Source organism: Alnus glutinosa, chromosome 3 (genome assembly GCF_958979055.1).
Source record: "Alnus glutinosa chromosome 3, dhAlnGlut1.1, whole genome shotgun sequence".
NCBI lineage: Eukaryota > Viridiplantae > Streptophyta > Magnoliopsida > Fagales > Betulaceae > Alnus > Alnus glutinosa.
In genome coordinates, this window is record NC_084888.1 from 34,843,587 (window position 1) to 34,861,013 (window position 17,427).

The 17,427-nt window shown below is 36.9% G+C and overlaps 3 protein-coding genes and 1 pseudogene across 3 annotated transcripts; 2 read left to right on the forward strand and 2 right to left on the reverse strand.

Moving 5' to 3' along the window:
* Positions 1-215: 215 nt before the first annotated feature.
* LOC133864482 (uncharacterized) lies at positions 216-1,768 on the reverse strand. Its single transcript, XM_062300828.1, has 2 exons — positions 1,506-1,768; positions 216-1,160 (listed from the first exon to the last, which is right to left on the reverse strand). The coding sequence occupies exon 2, from the start codon at positions 1,143-1,145 to the stop codon at positions 381-383; it is 765 nt and encodes a 254-aa protein (XP_062156812.1). The 5' UTR covers positions 1,146-1,160; positions 1,506-1,768; the 3' UTR covers positions 216-380.
* Positions 1,769-5,294: 3,526 nt separating this feature from the next.
* LOC133862772 (very-long-chain enoyl-CoA reductase-like) lies at positions 5,295-10,564 on the forward strand. The gene is made up of 4 exons (XM_062298644.1): positions 5,295-5,663; positions 6,053-6,092; positions 8,902-9,656; positions 10,213-10,564. Exons 1-4 carry the CDS (start codon positions 5,595-5,597, stop codon positions 10,279-10,281), a joined length of 933 nt encoding a protein of 310 aa, XP_062154628.1. The 5' UTR covers positions 5,295-5,594; the 3' UTR covers positions 10,282-10,564.
* Positions 8,096-8,209, reverse strand: LOC133865141 (5S ribosomal RNA; annotated as a pseudogene).
* Positions 10,565-14,241: 3,677 nt separating the features above from the next.
* On the forward strand, positions 14,242-15,569 carry LOC133864970 (KIN17-like protein). The gene has a single exon (XM_062301428.1). The coding sequence runs from the start codon at positions 14,350-14,352 to the stop codon at positions 15,514-15,516; it is 1,167 nt and encodes a 388-aa protein (XP_062157412.1). The 5' UTR covers positions 14,242-14,349; the 3' UTR covers positions 15,517-15,569.
* Positions 15,570-17,427: the final 1,858 nt, after the last annotated feature.

Below are 17,427 nucleotides of genomic sequence, written 5' to 3' on the forward strand. Positions count from 1 at the left end.
GCAAGGCACACATGATGTAGGGTTGGGGTCTTCCGTTGGTTTTGGGTTTGAGGGCTTGGGTTTTTTAGGGTGGTTGGGTTTTCTTTCTTGTTATAGGCTAATTTGGTAGTTCCTGTGTACTTAGGGGCGCTTTACACTTTTTTAATAAAACCTTTATTACTTATCAAAAAAAAAAAGAATCATTAATGGAATAGGGAGTAGGAAGAATCAAAAAGTAGCAGGCAAAGAGCTTACAACATAAAAGCAGAAGAATACTAAGCAAAAATTGCAATCAATGAAATTTTCCTAAAGCCCAAGGAACATCAAACAACCCCATTAAAAACAGAAGATACAAATCCTTTCTAATATCTCGGGTACTAGCTGCAGTACCCTGAGGATCACTAAGACACCAGTTCCACAAGGAGGCAAGCCAAAGTTATGGTGGGATCCCCTAAAAGAATTGTTACAATGGTCTTAAGGAATATCTTAACTATCCGCAAATACTTGCTGCTACCTCCTCTGCTTCGACTTGAATTAGGTTGAAGTGGTAGCTCCAAGTTCTCCAATGCCAAACAGCTATTATTATCTTTAGGCCTATTGTTCCAGCTCTCAAGGACCATTTCCATTGCGCAATACACATGAAAATGGTAATTCTCACTCTTTGACACATAAGACCAGCCTGGGATGCCCTTGACACTATTTGGAACCCTCTTCTTCTTGCACCATATGCATTTCTTTGACGCCTTATCGCTAAGCCGGAATTTCTCACCATCAATGTAAATTTTATTTTTGAGGTTGCGACAACATGGATGTAAATCCCAGCCCTTTGCTTCACAGTGGTAAACAAAGCCATTTATAGCCTTTCCACATGCATCACAATACCTTCTGCAGTCGTCGCAGTTTCTGATACAGCATTTTCCTGGTGATTGATTGTAGAATTTGAAGGTGGATTCCTTAAAGAACTCATGGTAAGTTTCAGGGGAGGTGAACATGCATTCCTTATGGAGATCAAAGTCGCAAAGCTCACATCTATATCTTGATCCATACCCATGCTCCTTGCATCCATCACACATGTATGGCTTTTGATAATTTTTTAGCTCAAGCTCATGCTCATGCTCCGGGTGTTTAATCTTCATAATTGTTGTGCTGATGACTTCTTGAGGCATTGAGTAAATTGATACCTGCATGTAAGAAAAAGATTTGATGTTGAAAAATTGCTCATCATTTCATCTTGGGTCTTAGTTTGCACTTTGCACAACTGCATCATCAGGCAAAAGTAGTGTTGCATTGCTAGAGCTATGTAAGTTGCATCTGGAAAAATTTTGAGCATGTGATTGCTCATTAAAAAGCACTCTAGCAATAACACTCCTTGGATACAATCATGATCAGTTCATAATCATATGCAGCTTTGTTAAATGAAAAACAAATGTAATTTCAATAGAGCAGCAAAAGAGAGATGCAAAAGATTTGAGGTACATCCTAAAGGGAGTAATATCCAATGATATGAATTCAAAATGGTACGTTACCCTGATTTTGTAGCCTGTCGATTAGGAAGTTGATGTCAATGTGTGGGGCACTTGCTTGAATGCAGGAGGCAGAATTATGTAAGAATGGAGAAAAAAGAAGATGGGAGCAATCTGACAGGACTGGAGTGCGTTTGGATCTCTTTTATAGGCATAAAATACCGGGGACTTTGAGGATTACTTCAGCTTATATTAGCGGGGTAGTAGTAGTAGTAGTTGTACAGAAGCTTCATTCTACGCGGTTTGGCCCTGGTCGGTTAAAATCAGCATTTACTTGTCAGCTGCGGGCACCGTGGAGCTGGCCCAGCTGGGGCTGTTATCTTCTTCATTGCAATATCTTGAATGACAAAAGAATACAACCTAGAATCGGAACTTGCAGACTACTGTAGAAAGCTGATTTTGGTCCGTGCCTGTGCACCTTTCCGTGTACTTTCCGTGTATTGGTTTGGAAGTTGTATGATCTCTCATAGTTTCTTCTTTCAATGTTTCGATTGGTATTGGAATGTGAACATAGTACGGGAATTCATTTCCCGGGTTTTACTTGGGCTTCAAGATCAGAGAGGATTGTGGCCCACTATATATAACTGGGAACTTTCCCGGTCTGGCTCACCACTCTTTTTTTTTTTACTAGACATCTGGGTGTGAACTGAAACTTGGTCTTGTGGCCCACTATATATAACTCGGAACTTTCCCGGTCTGGCTCACCATTCTTTTTTTTTTACTAGACACCTTTGACCAAGGAAACCTAGATAGAGTATGGTTGAAAATTCAGAGTCGGTTCTCGGTTATTAGTGAAACTCGGTAACCAGCTTCGGAGTAGCTAATTGGCCAAAATCGCCAATCAGTTTCGATAACCGGATAGTCGGTTAATTAGGTTTGTAATAACCGGCAATTACCAGTTGCTACCCTATTATCCGGATTTGATACTGAAATTAAAAAAAAAAAAAAAAGAAAAAAAAAAGAGAGAGTTTAATAAGCATAAGAATACATACGGAATAAAAAATGAGTTGTCATCAGCACAAATTATCAGTATATCAATAAGCGGTATAGTTTAGTCAAACTCCTCATATGCCATTTCCAATATATGATTTGGCTCACAGATCTTAAAGATTATACTGCAAAATAAGGAAATTTGAAGAATGGAAATAAGATATGAGAGTTTCGGAAGGTCTATTTGACACCAAGACAACAACACTGAGAGCCTACAATGGGCTAGCAAGCCTCCTATTCTCTCTTTGCATCAATTATATCTCCTGGAGCACTCAAATCTACACAAGGAGAGGGTAAAACAAATGAACTACATTTATACAAATAACTAAAGTTTTCAGACTTGAATAACAATTTTGATTCAACGAAAAAGTTATGGATACTAAAAAGAAGTGAAGAATGCAGTGAGTGAGTCAAAGAGAGAGCCTTAGAGCCAAACCTCAAATGGATTATGGCGTTGACACTAGACGGCTGAGGTACAGATGCAAAATGTGTGAGCACTAAGTGAGGCGGATTTAGCAGAAAGGAAAAGAATGAGAATCAAAGTAAAACTTACGGGCTAAGGCTAATTTAGTAATTTTTTATTTAAAATTTTTAAATTATATATATATACTAGGTTACCGGTTAGAACTGGATATATATAAATGCTAAAATGGGTAACCGCTTCGATAGAGCCGGTTACCTGTTATTTTCAACCGGTTACTAGTTACCGATAAAATTTACATTCCTAAGAGAGAGTTTGGATTGCCTGAAAGGAGGAACTAGTTTATGACTCTTATGCTAAGGTATCATGTTAGCTTAACTGGTATAAGCTGGCAAATCATTTTATTTTATTTTTTCTCTTTAAAAAGTTAACTTCATTTTTATACCTTATCAAATAAATTTATTAATTTGTTCTTACAAAAAAAAAAAAATCAAACTTTTTTTATTTTATTTTATATCACATCAATCATGTTTTATCTCAAAACTATTTTCTAAACACACCCACATCTTGGTATTATGTATACCGTATAAATATATCAATTTTAAATCTTTACAATGAAATAGATAATATCTATTTCAAATTAAATGGACAGGATCCATGCAAGGTGTTACCCTAATTGAGTGCTATTATGGTACTATTGCTTGTTTGTTAATTTTTTTTTTTCCATCTTTTTTGTTTTCCCTTTTTCAAATTAAAAGCATTAATAAACAATTCAAAACACTCACAAAATACTCTAATCTGTTTTTACTTTTATGATACATCATATCATTTTTTCAAAAAAAAAAAAAAACCTCCAAAACCCTAATATTAACTAACAAAGCTTAGGTTTCACTACAACTTTTCTTACAAATTGGTGTCTCACCGTTTATATAATTGATAAAATAATAAATAAAAAGCTTGACTTGTCAATTTAATTAATTAGTGACTAAATTGTCCATCATACACTTTTAATCATTTTATCAAACTATGAACCGTCACGTTAAATTATAAGAAAATTGAAATAAAACTTCTAGTGGTCCAAGTATTTTTCATTTTTCCTTTTTTTAAGTAATTTTCCATCCTAATTAACCCATCAAGCCTAGGCTTTAAATTTGAAATTTAATTAGGAGAGATGGTGGTTATGTCAAATCTCAAGAATTTAAGTTAAAAAAGAAGCGATTAGTTGAAGGTTGTGGACATGATTCATGAATGCCAAATGAATCAGAGGATTGGACAGTTGGGGGGATATGCGTAATTAATCGCTCAACGGCTCAACCATCAAGTCTAGCGTCGGATGAGGGTGGGCAAGGTTGCACGCATGCAACCGATAACCAAAACAACAAATAAATAAATAAAACTTTTTTAGAAAAAATAAATAATAATAATAAATAAATAATTGAATAAGGAAAAATAATTTCTCTCCAAAATGTTGGGGTCTCAAATTCATTTTCCATTAGCAATCCACGATAGTTTGTGCATTTCGAATTTCAATATAAAATAGTTAACCAAATTCTTCAAAATTATTTTCATTCGGTCTTCTAAATGAAGTGCATTTTGCATTTTTCTATTGTATTTACTCAAATGTAGGAAAATACGGTAGATAAATGCATTTTTATTTTTATTTTTTTTAGTTTTTTGCCCTTTTCCTTTTATCAAAGAGTAAGTATATATTTGAAAAATGAAATAAAATAATAATAATAATAATAATATCTCACAATGCTAACGTGTCAGTTCCGACCAAAACATTTTATTAGTTATTCTCTAAAATAAAAAAAAAAATAAAAAAAAAAAAATCAAACGTTGGTTGAAACTGTCATGTCAGCATTATAATATAGTTATAGAATAAAAATGTGGTTTATAGCAATACTCTTGGGTTATTTTAAGAATAATGCTATATATACATCACACTTTTATCCTACTTTAAGCGACACTGCCGATTATTTTACTATTTATTTTTTATTTTATTGACAATAACACATCAACAAAGTGACATAAAAGTATAGTTTTTAACATTTTTGTTCTTTTCATTTCGAATGCTCACCTTTTTCTTTTATTATTATTTTTTCTTGACTAAAATTATTAAATAGACTGTTATACAATTATCATATAATTTAATGATCTGACAATAAAAATTAACTATTAGATCAAAAATTATAAAAAATTAAAAATTAAAAATTAAAGACTAATTTTTATTACGACATTATTCGAGTTTTATCATATACCAGGATAATATAACAATCTAGTAAATATTATTACTGTTTTTTTTTTTTTTTTTTTTTATTTGTCTCTTTAAAACGAATAAATACACTCCACGGTAGCCAACAATAAGGCCTCGTTAGCCTACGCGGAAGAGGAATTAAGGCCAGTGTTGTTCATCAGCCTAGACAGTTAGCTCTCCTACCCCCAACCACACGCCATTAATATATCTCCCTAACCCTCCCATTGCTCTGCAATAAATCTTACTTATATTTTCAGGGCCTACCGATTTTAGGGATCTCATATAAGTTTCCCTTATCCTTGCTTTGGTGCTCGGCCCCTGGAATTGGAAGATCTTTGAAAAACTCGTTCGCTAATCAGAAGGCTTCGTCGCTTTGGCAGTTTGGTGAAGTGGGTCTCTCACTCTCTCTCTTTGGTGCTTAAAGATGAAGGTCTCTGTCGTTTCACGGAGTGGTAAAGAAGTTGTTAAGGGTGGCCTTGAGCTCAGTAATTCCGTACGTTCTTCTTTTCTTTTCTTTTTTCTCTCTTACTATTTTCTTTGTTTTTTTTTTTTTTTTTTGGTAGTTGCTAAAAGTAGTGCGAGTTAATGTAAATCTCTGTTTGATTCCCGAGAACAACCAGAGGAAAGGAAACCCAAAAGAAATTAGTTTTTTGCTATATAGTTTTTTCTGTTCTGGGGTTCAAAGAAATCGAAGACCCTCAATTCAGCTGGGTCAGAAAGTGGTGCTAGGTCCATTTTTACTGGAAGATTGGACTTTCGTATAATGATTATGAACAAAAAAAGAAAAAAAGCTTTCTTGGGTTTATTTATTCCCGTCATAAATTTTCTATATTTTTTTTAATGGAGCAATTGTGATTATTTATGTCTTTGTGTTCCTTGCAGGCTACGGTAGCAGATCTGCAGGAGGCTATTCATCGGAGAAGTAAGTGCTGGATGTGTTTCCTTGTTGTTAGCCTTTTTATGCAAACTCTTAGCTTGAACTGCCAATTATGCTTTGCTGATCAATTAATCAATGTATAGCGAAATAGTCTAGTTACGTTTTTGAGATCAAGTTTCTCACAAAGTATTACTTTCCACTTGTGGGTCTAGTACTGGTGTCTTACTGTGGATTTGAGGACGAAAACTGATTTTTTCTGTTCTTAAATGCGTTAATTTCTTAAGGAAGTTACCCAAAGTTCTATAAATGGCTGCCAAAATTTGAGGGCAGCTGGACTTTGGACTCTCCTTGATTGACCAGGTCCTACATGATGTTGTATTTGGAGAGGCGTGAAGGGCATCTTCTCTATTTCTTCTCTTGAGTTGATCGGTCATTTAAATGTTCTTCCTTTCCTGAAATCATCTTATTAAGAACCAGTGAGATGCTTCCTTCTGCTTCAAGCTAATATCAAAACTTTGGTTGTTGATTGTCTACATCACATAGGCACAACCTTTCTAGTGATAACTTCTTTTAAGTTTTTTTAATTTTTATAAGTAATCGACACATCATTAAAAGCATAAAACACCCTAAGTATACAGGAAGTATACAAAAGGAAACACCAAGCTAGAAGGAGCAAAAAGAACAAGGAGATCACTATAACTAATCGTCAAAGGAGACACATAAGCAGTTGTCCACAGATATAATGTTTTGGAAAATAAGGATTTAATCTCCTCTAATGTCCTCTCCCGGTGCTCAACACTTATATGATTCATTTCCCTCCATAAACACCATAAAAGGCACGTAGACACCGTCATCTACATAGTAGCACTCTGCGGATTGCTGGTAGTCCCACCAACAAGCATACAGATCGACTACACGTCTAGACATAACCCAAGATTGTCCAACACGATTGAAAAAGGCAATCCAAATAGCATAATCTACGTCACAACAAAGAAGAAGATGGTCTACAGATTCCCTATTCCTCTTATACATGCAACATCTATCCGCCACAATGACATGCCGCTTTAGCTAGAGCTGCCGAACAAATGAAAAAAGACCGCTCTCAAAGGAGCCTTGGCGGAGCCACACACTTTTCAAAGGGAAATGACATCCTTCATTACAAACTAAGGAGCAGTAAAAGGATTTAACCTTGAAAACCCTCTTTTAGAGGAGACCCACCATTGCTTATCTTCACTTCCTCTTCTCATTGTAGCTAATACAACACCTTGAAGGACGCAAAGACATCCACCTCCCAATCATGAGCCGCTCTCGCAAAGCTTATGTTCCACTGATTGGAACCGAAAACTCCAGGTGAGCTGCAATAGAGGCATCTTTTCCACAAGCAATACCAAATAAATCTGGTACGGCTTCCTTAAGGGCCACATCCCCACACTACTAATCATGTCCAAATATAATCTTGGAGCCATATCCTTTCTCAATTCTGGTATGACACGAAAATTTTTCCCAACCCTTCCTAATATTCTTCCATAACCCCACCCCAAACTCTCTGGAAGGCTTAAGAGAACACCACCCGCCCCATGAACTGCCAAATTTAGAGTCCACCACCACTCTCAACTATTTACCTAAGAGAGCATGATTGAACACTAGCAGGTTCCAAATTCTCAACCCAACCCCAAAGAGTGGCAAACTAACCATAGACCACCTATCTTCAGGTGATATTTGAACTCTTCAGCTAGCACACCCCATAAGAAATTACGCTGGAGCTTCTCAATACAATTTGCAACACTCATCGATAGAGGAATTAGGAACATAAAATATGTAGGCAAGTTGGCAAGGGTGCTCTTAACAAGGGTAACCCTAGCACCCTTCGACAAGTACATTCTTTTTTCAGCTAGCCAACTGACACTCTATCTTCTTAATAATTTTGTCCCAAATATGCTTTGGCTTATAGGAGGCCCCCAACGGTAGGCTGATATACTTCACCGGTAAAGAGGAAACACCACAACCTAGAATTCCAGCTAGCCTTTCTACAAAATAAAATGAGGTGTGCAACACGAGGACTTCTCAAGAGGTCACCCATCCTAGTACTACTCTCGTCCAAGCACGCTTAATTGCGTAGTTCTGATGGGATTCAGTGCATTAGTGCTAGTATATTTTATTTGTATATTTTATTTTATTTGAAGCTAATAAAGATATGACTTTTAAGAGGCTAACATATTTTATTTGTATTTACCTTCAAAATAGTTCTCCCTGCACATAGAATATTGTTCAATTATTATTTATCCAAGATTCACAACATTTCAAGAACTTTATTTTTACCCTTCTTGATTCAATTCGATTATTTTTGGCATCACATAAATCATTGTTCATTTTTATCTTTGAAAGCACTAGGTCTTGTAGGAGTTTTGTTTGACTAAGTTATTTTCAGATTTCAGAGAAACCATTATTTGTATATGGTGTGAATTTATGCATGCGGAAAAGAAAATATTTGTACTGTAAAATGTAAATTGAAATTCGGTGCCATTTTTTTTGGGATGTGATCTTTCTGTGATAACTGTGTACTTTTAAGTTCATTGGATCACTAAGATTTGTCAAGAAAATCAGCAGTAGTCTTTATTTTTTGGACTTCTGGTGTCTCTAGAATTGAGGCATGGCTTTTCCTAGTTCATCATGTTGAGCTTTTTCACTAGTGGACTTGAATTTATTACTGCCAATGCTGAGATTGTACTTCTATAATTTGTTTTATTTTTATTTTTCCCCCAAAAAAGAAAAGAGTGAGTGCATCTGTATGTGTGTTGACAGCCTTGCATGTCAGGCGATTTCATTAATCCAATTTGCTTGTCTTAATCAACAGCCAGAAAGTTCTACCCTTCAAGACAGAGGTTAACCCTTCCCCTCCAACCGGGATCAAAGGAGAGGCCCATTGTTCTTAACTATAAGAAAAGTCTCGAGGACTATTGCCATGGAAACTTGGACCATTTGACTGTAGTGTTCAAGGACTTGGGTCCCCAAGTTTCCTATCGCACACTTTTCTTCTTTGAATACCTGGGTCCTTTGATCCTTTATCCCATCTTTTACTACTTCCCTGTCTACCAGTATTTTGGCTACAAAGAGGAGCGCGTTATCCTCCCAGTTCAGACGTATGCTTTATACTACTGGTGTTTTCACTACTTCAAACGAATTATGGAAACATTTTTCATGCATCGGTTCAGCCATGCAACCTCACCACTCTCCAATGTGTTCCGTAATTGTGCATATTATTGGACCTTTGGTGCTTATATTGCTTACTATATGAACCACCCACTTTACACCCCTGTTAGTGACCTCCAAATGAAGATCGGGTTTGCATTTGGATTGCTTTGCCAAGTCTCAAACTTCTACTGCCATCTCTTGCTGAGGAATCTCCGCAGACCTGATGGGAATGGAGGGTATCAAATTCCACGTGGTTTTCTGTTCAATATTGTGACATGTGCCAATTACACAACAGAGATTTATCAGTGGTTGGGCTTCAACATTGCAACTCAGACTTTTGCAGGATATACTTTTCTTGTGGTGGCTGCTGCTATCATGACCAACTGGGCCCTTGCAAAGCACCGCCGCTTGAAGAAGGTAAGTTTCTTTATTTTTGGTTCAACAAGTAATTTTTAACTTCTTTTCTGCCTATAACTGCATGCATTCCTCATAAAAAGTTAGAATGCCTTTTCTGATGATTTCTCCACCTAAATTACTTCTATCTAGATTATGTTTGAGTTGGATTTAGGTAAGGTACCTTGGAGTTTCATCTGTAAAGCATAGACTAGATTAGGAAAATTAGATATTTGAGAAGGCATTAGATGGGTTTCTATTGGATGTATATCATGCTTGTATGATGCCATGTTAAATTACTCGGTTATGTGTATAGTATACACATTTATAGATTCCTGTGTTTATACATATAAGTGCACATTTATGTGATTTTTGTTTGTGTGTGTGTCTCAAGATTTAGGGGTGACATCAACCTGTTTCTCAGAGTCCTTGCACTTCTGAATATCTTGATCTGTATTCTATCTGTCTTTTGTAAAGTGATTTCGAGGAAAGTGAAATGAGAAAACTTCAAGTAGAATCCCTCAAATCTTTCCTGTTTTATCAATATTGCTTCTTATATTTGTCCCCTTGTCATCTGCAGCTATTTGATGGTAAGGACGGAAGACCCAAGTATCCACGCAGATGGGTTATAATACCCCCATTCCTGTAAAAGACACTGCTCATCTTGCCTTTTGTTGTCCCCTTTGGTACCAAGATTCCGATTCGACAGCATGAATTCAAGATTGTAAGAGCTTCGTTCTTGTCAGATATGAACTTAACATCCATTCAGACAACTTATTAGTCCCTCCCATCCCATTTGAAGGACCTGAGGTCCTGAGGATAAACATATTCTTTTTCTATTTCTTTTTTCCTGTTTCCTCTCAGTTTGTCATATTATTTGGAACCTTGCTAGTTTAACTTTTAATCAGGTTGGCTTCTGGACTGTTTTTTTATATTAACTAGTCTTTTCTTTTTGGCCTCTAGAACTGGAAAGTACTAATCATGGCAAGACTCTTACACAAAGAAATGCCTTGAGATCTTGAAGATTAAAAATATTTACAAGATTTGTTGATGAAAGAATATTTGTAGTTATGGCTCAAAGAATGAGTAGGGACAGGTAATGGCTGATAATAATTTCAGCGTCAAACTACAAGTTGCGGAGCGGGGCCATCTTCAACAGAAAGCCCACATGCGGTTGCTATGACTCAAATGCCTCTAATTTTGTGCATTGTGTTACGAATGGGGGAAACAAAACAGGGGGTTTGTTGGGAACTTAAACCAGAAGAGCCAACGATGCCTAGAGTAGCTTAGAAAAATAAAAAGTAATAAAGAACCAAGAAAAACCATGCTTCGAACGATTGGGATCGGCTGCAATTCGGTTTCCGTCACCTGAGTTACAATTTGCCCAATCTCCTAATGAGAGAGGGCATCGACGGAGCTTACTTAGTAAGCTCCGGACAGTTTGAGACCCGTTCGATCCGGTAGATTTTATTAGGACATCTCAATTGGCTTTGTTTTGATTCCAGTTCAACCTATCTTTGTGCAGATAAAAAGTAGTGCTAATCTAAGTGAGCTCAGATTCATAAGATAGATGCTAAACAAGCTAAGTTAGGGTGGAGCCTTAACGCATTCACTTTCGGCCCGGCAAATTTGCTTTTTATTTTGGTTAAAAAGTCAAAAATTTTTATTTTAGATTTTTTTAGCTACTTATTTATAACCTTCTCAAACTATCACCATATTGTCAATGTTCCCCTCTCCTCTTCTCCAAAAAAAAAACTACTAATTGTGTCAATGCCCTTCCTTAAATTACTAAAAAATGTCAATGTCCTCCCTAATAACATAAATACCCTTTATAAAATTATTAAAATAAAATAAAAACTAAAAAAAATATAAAATCACAAAAAAAATATTTTTATAATTTTCGTTTTTTATTTAATTTATTTAAGTTGTTTTTTTTTTCAAAATAAATTTCTTATTCTTTTTTTAGTTTTTTTATTTATTTTATAAGGACATTTATGTCTTATTTAAAAAATTTAGGTCATTTTTGTCTTTTTGTTGGTCTTAGGGGAGAGATATTGACATTTTTTAGTAGTTTAAAGGAGAAAATTGACACAATTGGTAGTTTGAGGGGTACATTAAAAATTGAACAGTAGTTTGGAGGGATATGTGTATTTTTTTTTTTCCCCCTATTTTAACTATCAATTTTTACTATTACATTTAAATATTATTTTTTAAGAATTTATTTATTCTTTCTCCAAGAAGCATATCTTTGAAAATATGTCTTTTCTTAATAGTTATACTTTCAAAAATTCAGCATCTTATTGAAGATACATGAAAATTTACCTCGTAACATTTGAAAAGAGTATTTAGTAACCGGTACATATCGAAAGTTTATTGTTGCAACACTTTCAAATAAAATCTTAAATTTCAACTTTTAACTTTTAATCTACAAAATAAAATGTGCAGAAGAGCATAATTATCAGCCGTAAATATTGAGGAGATGGAATTGAAATATGAAAAAGCTTTTATTAACATTTTATGAATGTATAGCACTTACCATGCTCACCAAAAATTTTCAAAATTATTAAGTTGGATGAAGTTCTTTTTACTTTAACCTCCCGACTAGCTAAAATAATATTTATCTAGTCGGACGAGAATGCTAATCCATTTGCTTTGCAAGAAGTAAAACAAAAACAAACATGAAAATTTTTTGCAACACTTTTCGATAAATTTCAGGTTTTCATTTCGTCTCCCATGGAATAATCATATCCAAGTAGACAAGAGTGGTGTGGTGGACAAAACTATTCTTGGTTGGAAAAAGTTGTCAAATCAAGTTTGGAGCATATTTTTTAATCAGAGGAAAGATGGCATTATTTTTTAATTTTGCAACCCAAAAGCATATCTCAAGGTACAAATATCATCACTTACTGACTTTTTTTTTTTTTTTTTTTAAAGAAATAAATAATCATGGAATTTAATGAAACTTCTTCACTTAGGAAATGTCTATGAAGAAAAAGAAAAATATAACGATGGCATTCAATTGGTTAATCGTTGGCAAGTTTGGTTATCACTCCACATAAAAAAAAAAAAATTAAAAAGAAAAGAAGAGGGAGAAAGAAAGAGAGAGAAGTTTGGTTTGCATCTTGTTGTATGAGAAGAAGACATTTTTTGTTATTGAATATGAACTATCTAAACTAAAACTCAAATCTTTTTAACATAAACCCATTTTAAGCTTTAAGATTTCTTGGCTGTCTATATTTATATTTATGTACTGTTATTAAATAACAGAAAGCAATTCAAATAAAAAGAAAATGTCATAAATAGTAATTAATATTAAACACGAATGTGAGAGAATCAGGATGAATATTCTATTAAATAAATTTTCTTAAATTTTAATCATTATTTTTTGAAATTAAAAGAAAAAGGTCAAAATGAAAACAAATATTACTAATAGAAAACAAGGGAATCGGAAGCAAGGGGAGGCACCAGCCATTAATTAAATCAAAATCATAATTAGATACCCTGAGCGACGAAATCTAGTCCGGCCCAATGGACGCGTTCTCTCTCTCTATCTCTCTCACCTCCGGTCCAGATTAATTCCGGACTGTTCCCAACCCCAAAATCCAACGGTTTACATCGCATCTCGCGCCTCTTATATTCCCCATATTCCCATTTCGCCCTCCTCTGTCTCCGTCGCTAAACGCACACAGCTCTCTCTCTGTTTCTCTTTCGCTCGCTCGCCTTCGTTCTCCGTCACATTCCGAAAGGTCAATTCCCCTATCTCTTTCTCGTTGATCTGTTTGCTTTTCGCTCAGATCTGTTCCTCTCTTTCTTAGATTTTCGAATTCTCATTGAATTGCTTGAGTTCATTTCTCTCTCCCTTTTTTTCTTTCTCTGACTCTCAGTTTTGATTAGCTGTTGTTAGCAGCGTGATCGATTGCATGCATAAATGTGGATATTTATGATTTTTTTTTTTTTCTGATGGATTTAGTTTTTGGGCTTAAATGTTGAATTTTTCTTTTAAACGTTCTAAGATGAAAACATGTTGGATCTAAATGAAAGCAGGGAGGAAGGGATGGGCATTGTGTTAATCGTTGTCAATCTTTGTGCTTTTGAGAAAACTATAAAATGAAAATGGTAGGAAAGTTTTCTAAAATGAAAACGAGAACAAAGAACAAGGAATAACACAATGCTGTTTAATAAGGTTTGTCTTACATGACAATTGTAACTGTGTCTGAATTAAGGAAAAGAATAAAATTTTGGTACCCTTTTATAGATCTTTGTCTGTTTAATCTTTTTCCATTGTCTCGTTGAATGCATTTTTTTTTTTAATCCTAGGAATGCAATAGCTGATCTGGACCGTTTATTTCAGAGTGAACGATCCAAGAATCACGTTGCGTAGAGAAAAGAAAAAGAGTCTGCTACGTCATCTATTACAAAAAGAAAATTTTGCCGCTTGAATTTTGATTAGAAAAGTAATCTGCCACGTCATCAATAAGGACGTGGGCTGGTGATTCTCACTTTCATTCGCAAAAGCCCAAACATAAGACTATTGGGCCCAACGGCGCGACGTCTTCCATTCTTGGACTTCAATTTTATTTTAGAAAAATAAATCAGGATCAGATCAGGGTTCAATCAATTGGGGAAGAGATCCATTACAATCTCTGCAACTCTCGCCCTCCAATCCAAAATCCACTGAAACCACCGCAAACCTTCTGGTGGAGGAATATTTTGAGCGATGGGGAAGAACGAGTTCCTGACGCCGAAGGCGATCGCGAACCGGATCAAAGCGAAGGGGCTACAGAAGCTGCGGTGGTACTGCCAGATGTGCCAGAAGCAGTGCCGCGACGAGAACGGCTTCAAGTGCCACTGCATGAGCGAGAGCCACCAGCGCCAGATGCAGATCTTCGGCCAGAACCCCATGCGCATCGTTGACGGCTACTCTGAGGAGTTCGAGACCTCCTTTCTCGAGCACATGAAGCGCAGCCACCGCTTCAGCCGCGTGGCCGCCACTGTCGTCTACAACGAGTACATCAACGACCGCCACCACGTCCACATGAACTCCACCGAGTGGGCAACGCTCACCGAGTTCATCAAGTACCTGGGCCGCACCGGCAAGTGCAAGGTCGAGGAGACCCCGAAGGGTTGGTTCATCACCTACATCGACCGAGACTCCGAGACGCTTTTCAAGGAGAGGATGAAGAACAAGCGAATCAAGGCCGATTTGGTGGAGGAGGAGAAGCAAGAGCGCGAGATTCAGAAGCAGATCGAACGGGCCGCCGAGCTGTTGGTGCCGCTCGCGACCGAGTCTCAGGCGGCCTCTGAGCCGGTAAACGAATTGAAATCGGAGGCCGAAGTTAAGGTCGGTTTCGTGCTCGGCTCCTCGGGAAAACCGAAACCGAAAGAGCTGGGGGAGAGCTCGAAATTGGTGTTCGATGAGGCGGATAACGATAAGAACGAGAAGAGAAATCAATCGGCGAAGAGTAAATCAGCTTTGGAGGAGTTGATGTGGGAGGAGTTGATGAAGAAGGAGCGGATTAACCGGAAGGACTATTGGTTGAGCGAAGGGATCGTTGTGAAGGTGATGAGCAAAGCGTTGGCCGAGAAGGGCTACTATAAGCAAAAGGGCGTGGTGAGGAAAGTGATCGATAAGTACGTTGGGGAGATTGAAATGCTTGAGAGCAAGCACGTGCTGAGGGTGGATCAGGCGGAGCTTGAGACGGTGATTCCGCAGATTGGGGGACTCGTGAGGATAGTGAATGGGGCCTATAGGGGAGCGACTGCCAAGCTGTTGGGTGTGGACACGGACAAGTTCTGCGCAAAGGTGCAGATAGAGAAGGGTGCTTATGTTGGTAGAGTGCTTAAAGCTGTTGAGTATGAGGATGTTTGTAAAGTTGCCCAGTGAGGTTTGATACTAAATTTAAATTATATTTAATGGAGATGCTTATGATGGAATCATATTGGTTGTGTTCATTGTTTCTCGAAATTTTTCATTCTGCTTTGAAATTTTGAATCCATGGTGCTTCAATCATTATGTATGTTTCTCTTTGATTGATGACTTAGATACTTCTATTTAACAAGGGATTGTAACGTAATGAAGACATTAGCTTTACCATGCAAGTAAATGTGAAATCAGGTCTTAATAAGAAGATCAAGAGCTGTTTAAAAGGTGCTAATTTTTAAAATCTCTTCCTGATCTCTCTATCAATGTGTCCCTGCATTAAATGGGCGAGTGTGGACTTTTTTTGCTTGTGAATCACACTGCTGGTATCAACCCATCAATAAGAACTAGAACATCTGCATGCTTAAGCTTCCTTATTTCCCTTTATGTTGGGAGTCTTCTTAATTTCAACTACATCAGTATGCAAACTTGAATAGGGTGTGTGCCCCTTAAAGATCATCCACATTTGAACTTTCTTTGCTTTTTTTTCTCTTTTCTTCTGCAGCCTCAACTTTGGGAGAAACCAAATAGTGCTGTATATCGTATGACCCGCGATAACCTTAGAATGTCACAGCTGATGCTAGATATCTTATTGTTCAGTACTTAGTGTTACAGGTGTTCCCTTTAGCATGTGATACAGTTCAACATTTAGTGTGATTTGCCCATTTACCTTAAAAAAAAATTATTTATGCCTGTTAATAGCTACTTATCAAAAAAAAATTGTGCCTGTTAATTGCTTGTGGCCACCCAGTACAGTTTCCTTTATTTGCATCACTTTCTCTATAGTGGAGTGCCTTTTGTATTCATAGCAAACTTCTTGGCTTATAAGGGAGAACCATATCTGATAGCCAAGAAAGTTTGCTTTTGAAAATTGTGTGGCTATTGGAGGTAGGGATCTATTATAATTCTCTGGTTTCCTCATCAAAGTGCAGGCACTAAAGAATCCACTTTTGATTCATCGTGCTTTGAGCAAGTTAAATTCCGATTCTAAAATCACTACTAGCTTTTCCCTTTTTAAGGAGGTTTTCTTTAGGGACTCTTATCACTTATTTACGTTGTGGCACGCCTAATGGAAGCTTAACCATGGCTGAATTGTGTGTGTATCACCATGGCGCTCCCACCAATTTCACTGAATTCTTGCACTTCCTCTTGCACTTGCACTTACCCTTTATCCCGTTCTGTCTACTTCCTTCTTCTCCAACCCCAAACCCAATCTTCGAGCAATCCTAGAACCCTCATCAGGCTTTGAGTTTCTTGCTCTAATCAGATTGTCCAGGTTGACACCCAGCAATCACAGAGAATCAGAATGGTAGCTTCTGAGACAACAAAGAAGAAGAGGAAGCCCAAGCCGAGCTTCTTTGAGCAAATACGCAAGAAATGGTCGCTCAAACTCGGTTCCACAAGAGAGATTTCCATGGGAGGAACCAGAACAACAAGAAAAGCTAGAGAAGCAGGAAGAAAAGGAAGAGGAGAGCCAGTAATCTTTTGGGGTTTGTGTATCTGACTCAGAAGTTGGTACTAAAGAATCGGTGAGTGACCCAATGAGTTTTGTTCTGTTGAACCGGTTTGTTCCGGCTCAGCGGCTCCTTGGGTTCATGGAAGCAATGCCACAAAGTTCCACGTTGACTCTGAACCTGAAATTCCACAAAAGAGTTTTGAGAAAATTGAAACTTTTGGTGGGTCTGGTGCGCCTTGTGGGAATGGTATTGCAAGTGGTGTTGTTGGATGAGTTGAAATAATGGAAATCATGAACAAGATTGCGATGGAGAGAAAGTGATGTGTTTGATGAAATTCCAAGTGGGGTTTTAGAAAACGAGGAGGCAAAGATTTCGAGTGGCAGAAATGGCGTTTCTTGGAAGGAAAAGCCATCTGGGG

Excerpts from the sequence above, each read along its gene's own strand:
- LOC133864482 (XM_062300828.1), bottom strand. The coding sequence starts at position 1,145 with ATGCCTCAAGAAGTCATCAGCACAACAATTATGAAGATTAAACACCCG.
- LOC133864970 (XM_062301428.1), top strand. The coding sequence starts at position 14,350 with ATGGGGAAGAACGAGTTCCTGACGCCGAAGGCGATCGCGAACCGGATC.
- LOC133862772 (XM_062298644.1), top strand. The coding sequence starts at position 5,595 with ATGAAGGTCTCTGTCGTTTCACGGAGTGGTAAAGAAGTTGTTAAGGGT. Across the intron at positions 5,664-6,052 it reads GCCTTGAGCTCAGTAATTCC|GCTACGGTAGCAGATCTGCA; the intron begins GTACGTTCTTCT and ends TGTTCCTTGCAG. Across the intron at positions 6,093-8,901 it reads GGAGGCTATTCATCGGAGAA|CCAGAAAGTTCTACCCTTCA; the intron begins GTAAGTGCTGGA and ends CTTAATCAACAG.